We start from the raw sequence: 9,433 nt of genomic DNA, 5'->3' as shown, positions 1-9,433 counted from the left end.
TCTCATCACCAAGAACTCCCATGTCCTGTCCCTCTGCTTACATGTTTGGCCCTAACTCTGCTTTAGTTCGTGACTTGTGAGGATAAAAAGCAGATATGGCGAGGTAAAAATCAACTTTTTACTTTATAGTATCTGTGGCATTGTTATGAATTGTTTATTACTATACATGCAGAAAATTTGCCCGGACCTTGGTGCCTGTTTTGCTGTTGCTGGGTGTGGCAGAGGCAGTGGATCCCCTGACAGATTTGGGTAAGTAACTGCGTCACTGTTTTTCATTTTTTTGTTTTCTGATAAACAGTATCGCTTTATGACGCTGTATGCTAATATGATTCAGAAAACATTGCAGGAAAGTTGGTCATCTATCAAATGGATGGGAATGCGACCTACGTGAGAGACTCTGGAGAGCTGGCTTCATACATTCCCACAGAAACCATGTTCGAATTGTTTGATCCTCAGAAGAACTTTAGCCAGGCCAAGTTCTCCTACACGTGGGATTTAGGAAATGGGTACAGTAATGGTTTATTCACACAGGCATTTCAACTGTATTTACTGTAGCTGTATTTACTCTCTTTTTTGTTGTTGTATTTTGCAGGGAGGTGATTCAGGGGACTGAGCCAGTAGTGAGGTATCATTATGCAGCTTCAGGGAACTACACACTGAAGCTGAAAGTCGGAGTGAACGCGAACCAAACCGTCCCACAGATCACCGGAGACTACTCAATGGACGTGACAGTGCTTGGTATGTGCTGCCTCGAACACACGATTATGTTCCTAATCATGTTTACACATTGAAAGTACTGTATTTTTTGTTCAAAAGCAATGTGTATCAGTGTTAATTTTGACAACACATTTTATTTTAGTTTTAGTCTTAGTCTTTTGACTAAAATGTAGTTTAATTTTAGTCGAGATTTAGTCAAAAAAAACTTTTCAATTTTAGTCTAGTTTTAGTCGACAAAAATTGCATGTTAATTTAGTCGACTAAATTTAAGACTAATTTAGTCGACTTTGCATTTATAATATTCATTATAATCATATTTAATCAAGGTCCTCGACTTCATGGAGCTGCTCCCACATGAACAAAGCTCAGAGCTGATCCTTTGGCAGTGACTTTACATGATCTGAGGCTCTTTCAGACGGTCAATAGAAGTTTGGATGATTTTAGTCTCTCCTTTTCATTTTTATTCAGTCTTATTTTAGTCGACTAAAATATCTGGACATTTTAGTCATAGTTTTAGTCTCATGAAAAACTTTTAATTTAGTTTTAGTCCAATTTTAGTCGTCAAAAATAACACTTTGACTAAAATTAAGACTAAATATTGTAGTCGACGAAATTAACACTGAAGTGTATGCTAGATCTATTACCTACACTGTACCATAACTTATTCTTAGATGCCATCAAACATATTGAGCTGAAGGGGCCGTTGGACTATGAAGTTTCCCAGAACAGCAGTGTGCCTGTTCATGTGGATGGAAGGTAAGCAGCTTTTCTACCTATTTTGTAAAACAATTAGCAGTGCTTTGAATATTTTTATATACAGCATCAAGTCCAGTGAATCGAAAACCACTCTGCACTTGTGACGGAGATGCATTTTTTGTGGCCAAGCCGTGCTGTTCTTTCCCTTTCAATTAGTATGAATGTGTCTGAGCTCTCTTTTGTTTCATATTTACATTGCCATTTGTTTTTCTTGTTTTTTCTTTTTTTCCTAGTCCTCCCATGTGGGTGTGTTGGCGCTTCCTGCCCAACTGTGTCCCAGACCCGTATGGGGGCTGCACCCTGACCATGCTGTATGAGAACACGCTCTGGCTGAACCACACCTTCACTGCCACCGGGGTGCACTGCCTGGACATCAGCGTCCGCAACGACATCAGCAAACTGCAGACCTCCTTCAGCCTGTTTGTCAAGAGGAGCAGTGAGTGGGACACATCATCACAGGCCCATAGAGAGAGAGAGGGAGAGGGAGAGACATGCACATGATGACTTGTTTACTGCGTTCACACCATATTAATTGTGTTTTAAATACCACATTAAGATAATGAGACACGGATGACCAGATTTCTCTGAGGGCTAAATAAAAATGAAACTGCTTTGTCAAACTTATACACATATAACATGTTGATCCATGCAGTTAATTGGTTATTTGCAAATGTAGATGTTTCTTATCAGAGTAGCTTCATCTGCATTAGAATTTGTAAAAGGTACCATACATTTGAGTGTTTCTTTGCCAGCCAGGATATTACATTAGCGCAAAGATAAAAACTGCAATTGCAATGTGTACTGTTCGCCAGCAGAGGCAGCACTTCATTCCTATAACATTGACCTCATCAAATCTGACTCCCTCTGTAGGTGTTCATAGCAACAACAATATAAAAAAAAACAGAACAAAAGTGTCATAGCATTGTATTATAACATCACAACACCCAAAATCCAAGAGTTGCAGTTCCAGTTTCAAAGCAATTTAACCATGCGTTTTTGTAAAGAAATGTTAGTCACGCTTAGAGTCCGAGTGAACAGTGAAATTTAAGGAATCCAGCCATGTCTGAGCTGAGGAGGCTGACTGGACTGAGAGCTGCTGTGCTCAATTGATTGTGCCACGCATCTGCAAGTTCGGATTATGCCTAGGGTACATGTAGGTTTTTGCAAAAGTACATTCACAGAAGCTCATGAAGTGGCATCAAATAGAAGTTGGGAGAGTTAAAACTTGAGGTGACTTACTATTTATTTATTGTATGCAACACTAAAATACAAAGTGCTTCATATTTGGCTACCGTCGCCCCTTTTGTTTACAACCACCACAGGTCATGATCTACACAGCACGGTTTCCAAAATAAACCTTGATGAACCAGTGCCCCTATTTATTTATAGGGATTGCGCTTCCAATTAGATCTCTGCCCACTAAGATTTAAATCCAATCAGCCAAACAACAGCAAGACCACACAAGCCGTTTGAAAAGTCTTATTATTAGTTGTTATTATAAGTGTGTGTTGTTCCTGTGGTTTTTAGGCAACGCCCACATGATCTTCATCCTGGCCTGCGCCGCCGTTCTTGTGGCAACTTTCTCTTTCATCGCAGTGATCGCCTGCCGCCCTCGCCATCTCAACAGAGCACCGGTAGCTTTTGAACCCTTTTGAAATCTGTGCTTTATAAATCAAGGTTTTTCTACTCATGCTGCCGATTAGCGCAAGTGTAGTAGTGGAGTTTAACATTCAATACAGGACGTTATACAAGTTATACAGTACAGGGGTTGCTGCTGTAATGGCAGAGGTCAATCGAAAGACAGGATTCAATAGTGGCAATTCTGTAGCAACTTTTGAAGGAATATGCTTCATTAAGTTGTAGAAATGAATGCTATGATGTCAGATGGAGACATGAACACCCCTTAATACTAACCACTAATATGGATTAAGGTGCAGGGGTGTCTGATTTTAGGATCATATTTGCATTTTGGTCGGTATTTACAACTGAAGTAAGTGGTTTCTGTGTGTTTCGATGTAGCTGGCGGCCTCCAGCAACGCCATCTTCCTGAAGAGCCAGGAGTCAGAGACTCACAGCCGGATCATGCTTAACTTCTTCAACGCGGGCAAAGAGGAGAAGGAGCCCCTGCTTTTCCAGTACGGGTCTCAGTACTCCTCCTAAGTCTCACAGTCATTTTAGGGTAGCCCGAACTGGTGCGGCACAATCGAATGTGATTATGGTAGCAATGCATTTGTGTATTTTATCAATCACACGTATAGATTTGTCACAATAACACATTTCGAAGTGGAATATATGGTTGTAGAAAATGCTGTAATGATACTGAGGAGTGTTTTTTCTATATGTGCTCAACCATATCCAAAGATTAATGCTTGACCTGCCAAAAATGTGAAGCACATCAGATATGCACACTAAAGTAGGGCGTCAGTCTTCAGAATTATGGATTAAAAGCATTTGTCGCGCAATAGATCAGTCTTAAAACTCTGGAAAACCATTCAGAAATGTTCTATTATAATGTCTGAATGCACAAGCTTCACATTCAGTCTCTGCTTCTCACTCGGTCGAAATAGCATACTCTTTGTGTAATAGTTTTTACGATAGGTACATTTTACTGTGAATACTTTTGAAAACTTTTGTACTTTTACTTAAAGGCGCATTATGCAACTTCTTTGTGTGGCTGTTTGCGTGGTTAGTGTAGAGCCTTTACTTTCCATCCCGGTGGCCTCTATGTCGCTCCAGGACCAATTTTATTAACATTTTTTTAAGGGTATGGTAGGTTTACGGAATGAAATGTAAGTGTAACCATGGAGACGGTTCAATCAGCTGTGAAAACCTATTAGAAACCCTCTAAACAACTGATGCTGGAGCGTCTGGATGGAAAGACTGTAAACAGCCACAGGGTCACTGATATGCACTAATATCCATTAACTTCACACAAAAAGTTGCATAGTGCACCTTTAAGGATGATTTTCATTTGGTATTTTAACTTAAAATGATTTGTTCTTGTGTCTGTACATTTGAAAGTAACAAAATTGAGTTCTTCTAAGATCACTGGATTCAGAAAGTTCCCACTAGTGCAAATAATGGTCAGATTGAGCCTTGAAATATCTTGCATTTTATATTCATATATTATTACAAGTAGCCTGTATTTAGTTGTTATTACAAGACACCTACAAGTTCCAACCATATAAAAGTAGTGGATATATAAAACTTTTAAAGCTTTATAAAGTGCGTTAAATGCTGTTGCAGAAGTCACAGCTGATTCATCCTGAGTATACCATCACCAGAACACGTGGCAGCCATCGATAAATAAATCACTAAGCTCGCTCTGACATTCAAATGCATTCATAATAAATTCATCGCCTCGGAGAAGGTCAGGTTTTGAAACAATGACTGTCAACAGCGGCTCCCTGTGAATTGATGGGTCCACTGACTTATTTATGATCATTAACGCTGATGTGTCGGCTGAGGTCAGGGCACTGTTGCTCAGCTCAACATTTAATGCGTTTAAAGAACTTTGTACTCAAGTGGAGTTTTCCCTTTCATCCGGCATCGGTCTGCCTCCTTATCAAGAGTCCTTACTCCTTAACTCCACGGGCAATTTCTGCGCTCAATTTGCGTCCACTACAACACTTTTCTTGCCGATAGATTGCAGGCCTAACTGTAGTTTTTAGACTTTCACATTATTAAGCTGCAAAACACTGAAGTACAACGCGTCCTAAAGCAGACAAATAGGAAAAAATGCATAGTCGGCTCTTTGAAACCAGAAGGACATTATTGTAAGTTTTCACTGACGTTACTTCAAGGTCAGTAACCACGGCGACACATTGTACACATAATACTGGCAGATAAGTTCTTGCAATATGGAATAAAGTACAGATTTGTGCAGACTGTGATGTTGTTGTGATGTCCATGCCTGCTCTCAAGTGCTTTGACCACTCACTCCGGTTCGGCTTGACCCAAATCTAAAAGCTTGCAGCCTATAGGCCAATGTAATGCCTCATTTGAAAGCTAAGACCTTCAAAACTGATCTAAACTGATCTTTTTTCCCTCAGCACATTTTGTCACGTTGTTGTCACTGTTTTGTTGCATTTTCATCTCGTTTTTGTATCGCTCTTTCGCCACCTTTTTGCTTTCAGATGTGGGTAAAGCCGAACTGGAGAAAAAAGCGCTTGGTTCATGTGGAGGTTTAGAGGTTAATGAATACACTCTTACATTCTGGTGCTTCAACATCCACATTATATTTCTTTTATTTGTCTTTAAAACACATTAAGTTTCTACTAATTATGCCTGACTGTTTTTTACGCTGTCACCTTGAACTTCTTCCTCTTAAGCGCAAATGTTTAATCATGTCTTGCGCAGATCATTTACTGACAGCTTGTCCTCTGTCTGAGTTGTCGTGGTGTTATTAATGTTAGTTGGTGGAGGGATGGTTGATGAATGACGCCTGTCCCAACAACAGCGGGGGGTCCGAGCGGCGTCACAGCAACGACCTTGAACTCCCGCCTCAGAGCTGCACCTCTGGGTTACACATACCTACATCTGTCCAAACTGAGATACAAACCGCTTGTGGGAAAGCTGTACGTGAGACGGCTGCATTTCAGGCTTTGTTGTCAGTAATTAATTTTGCCCGTGTCTGAATGTAAAGGACGCAACCAATTTCCTGCTCGCACGGCTGTACGGCTCATAATGACGGGGTTTCTTTGACCAAGGCTGTCATTGATTGGACGCTAATGGCCAGATGCAGAGCTGAGCTGTAGAGCCACAACGCAAAGGCTATGATGCAGGCGGCGTGCGTCAAAGTCCTTCAGAAAATGGGCGGATAATTCAGGGAAATGACGAGGTATAGTCTTTTAAAAGATGGAACTTCCTCATGTGTCAAATCCATACATTAATCCACAAACATTGATTGTAAAAAATAAAAATAAAGAAATATCCACTATAAAGTTACTAAGCAACACATAACTAGACCTATGAAAACAGGCTTTTGTAATGAATGTGTTAAAACAATAATACAAACAAAAAACAATCAAGCTTAACCATAACCCACATTTTCTCCAGTTTGGCCTTACTCAAATCTAAACACTTCCTACAGCCTACAGTCCGGTGTAACGCCTCATTTAAGAGACCACAAAACTGACCTCAGATTTTTTCTTTTCACATTGTTTCTATTGGTTGTTGCCGCGTTAACGTCACTTTTTCATCACTTTTTCATCACTTTTTGGTTTTTGTTGTGTGTTTTTGTGGCTTTATTTATTTTTGTTTTTATTTTATTTTTATTTATGCAGCAGGTGTCAGGTATTTACAGTGAGTACATACATTTATAATAATGAAAATAATAATATTAATAATTACAATAATAATAGTATTAGTGGAGATTACAGTGATAAAATAGTTATGAAACAAACAGACAGACAGAAGAAACACACAACAAAAACAAAATAGGGGGAAGAGAGAGAAAAGGGACAATAATAATAATAATAATAATAATAATAATAATAATAATAATAATAATAATAATAAAATAATAATAATAAAACAATATATATATATATATATATATATATATATATATATATATATATATATATATATATATATATATATAAAAAATAATATGTGTGTTGCTATTTTGATTTTGTAGATTTGGGTAATGCCTGGATACCTGGATCATCACTGATGTAGCCTATTTACTTGTGTAGGTGGGGTTAAAGGAATAGGCCACCGAGATATGTTCTTACCTTAGCCTAGACGAGTTGATGCTTAGTACAGTCTAAGTGCTCCTAAGGTATTATTGTGCCCCTTTTTTATCCGCTTAGGAAATCGAAATGTTTAATTAAGACCAGACAGTTACGCATCAACTCGTCTAAGCTAAGGTAAGAACATATCTCAGAATGTAAAAACGGTGGCCTGTTCCTTTAAGAGGTTAAAAGCAGTGGTGCTCAGGGTCATCGCCGAATTAGAGATCGTTTTATTTTGGCTTCAGTATTGCATTTAAATGAGGTGTGTTTTTTGGTTTAGACATGGTTCACTTCACCCTCAGCTTGAACAGAATTTGGTCCAATTTTGATCTATTGTAGACCATTTCTGCACCCGGTTTCAGCTTGATCTAGGACTTGAAAGGTCAAATATTTCCTAAGATGGTCCTACTTGGTGTGGAAACTGTGAGACACACTGGCTTAAATAAAACATAAAATGTCTATTAGAAATGGTGTTCATCTAAATGTTAGGTAGACAATTTTCTGGGCCAATTGTTCTCCTTAAATTTCAATGTTTATAAGCATTTCATCGGCTCGGTGTCATTTCTTCCTGCCAGTGTTTGGATGTGAGGCGTCATGCTGAAGGCGTTATGTGTGATCTCATGAGTGACTTGTGACCTCTCTTTATCTGCTAAGCGTCGCTAATGCCGCCCTGGACACCTGTCGCCGCGGTGACCTGCGTGGTGCGCGCAGCCGGTGAGCCGCTCCCGGGCCTCAACCTCGGCGCCCACGCGGTCCGAGTGTGGGACAGTGCGCCATATGCCCACTGCCGGAGCAAGTGTTCATAGTATTCATAGCCCTCTGTTTATTTCTATGTGGGAAACTGACACCAAATTTGGAGGTTTGAAAACTTTCCAAAGCCACTGTTGTCAAATGAAATCAGTCATTATGTTGCGGATATTGTTTATTGGCAGTACATTGTATTCACAGTTAGGGCACTTGAATGTACAAAAGAAGGCCACAGAACAAAACGGACATTTGCAAAAGAATAAATCTATTAAAAAAAAAAGTATGTTGCATTTTACAGACTTCTTCAAATGGATACAGTTTACACCACTATGAATGCTGTTACTTATCCTAATTTATCCAACTATTACACAAAACAGTGACCACAATGAGCCAGAAGCGTCATTAGATTGTACCAGGCAAGTTTTCCATCACCATGTGCTTCCAGAGACCTGTCCACAAGGCTGAAGTTCTGGAGGCAGCATCACATTTTGTACCTTATTGTTCTATTTGTCAGTGCAAACTTCCCCTTTCGTGTTTCCGAATACCTCGATCTATTTTCAGAGAGTGTGCTGCTAACACTACACGGCGTTAAACAACAATGTTACAGCATTTGAGCTCTGACATGCTCACACACTTACAGCATGTTCTGATTAAAGGCAAAAGCACTGTTTTGTACACGAACACTATTCACCAGCTTTCTCGATCAGGAACAATGGGAGATTTTCAAGTTAACTCTATATCAAACCTTTTTTCCCCCAGCTTGATAAGGACAATTCATGCACTTTCGCCCGGTCTTTTTCTGATCCCTTCAAGTCCAACGTTGAATCAAGCAAGTATTGTTTTGAGCCTCGTTTCAACTGGTTCCAGTGAGTTCTTTTGTTTTCCTTAAAGCAGCACTAAGTAACTTGTTTACCTTAATAAATCCTTTTCGTAGTCCCTCTGGGTGTAAAACAAGTGTTAATGGGATGATTGGGGGGTCTTTCATCTCCCCCTGGTGTCTCTGGCCAGAAAACTACAATTGCAACTTTGCCTTCACCAGGTCGGAGGCGCAATACACACTAATAGAATCACAAAAAAGAAGCTAGCAGGCTAACAGGCAAAGCTAACTGCGGGCTAACGCCACTTAAACTTAAACTTAACTTAGACACCAGGGGGAGATGAAAGACCCCCCAATCATCCCATTAACACTTTATTACCCCCAGAGAGAATATGAAAAAGATTTATTAAGGTAAACAAGTTACAAAGTTTTTCTTTAAATTGTAAATATGAATGGCCAAATTCCTAAAGCTGCTCAAAAAGCCTAAAGAATTGCAATAGTGCCCCCCCCCCACCCCCACCCCCACATCAAAGGTCACATCCTCTAATGATTGGCTGGAGCGCCTTTAGTTTTTATTACACTACACATTCGCAGTGTCCAAAGCGGCACTGTAATTTATTATTCAACCTGATCTTTCATTGATGATGGGAGAGTGTGA

General features: G+C 39.6%; 1 protein-coding gene across 1 annotated transcript; it reads left to right on the top strand.

The window, feature by feature from the left end:
* Positions 1-20: 20 nt before the first annotated feature.
* tmem130 (transmembrane protein 130) lies at positions 21-3,633 on the top strand (the record flags this gene model as incomplete). The annotated part of the gene is made up of 8 exons (XM_079576827.1): positions 21-103; positions 173-249; positions 335-506; positions 593-738; positions 1,389-1,473; positions 1,707-1,909; positions 3,001-3,107; positions 3,493-3,633. The coding sequence occupies exons 1-8, from the start codon at positions 96-98 to the stop codon at positions 3,631-3,633; spliced, it is 939 nt and encodes a 312-aa protein (XP_079432953.1). The 5' UTR covers positions 21-95.
* Positions 3,634-9,433: the final 5,800 nt, after the last annotated feature.

The sequence above is a fragment of the Gobius niger genome (genome assembly GCF_951799975.1).
Source record: "Gobius niger genome assembly, chromosome: 19".
In the NCBI taxonomy this organism is placed as follows: Eukaryota; Metazoa; Chordata; class Actinopteri; order Gobiiformes; family Gobiidae; genus Gobius; species Gobius niger.
This window is presented reverse-complemented; position numbering and strand designations above follow the sequence as displayed.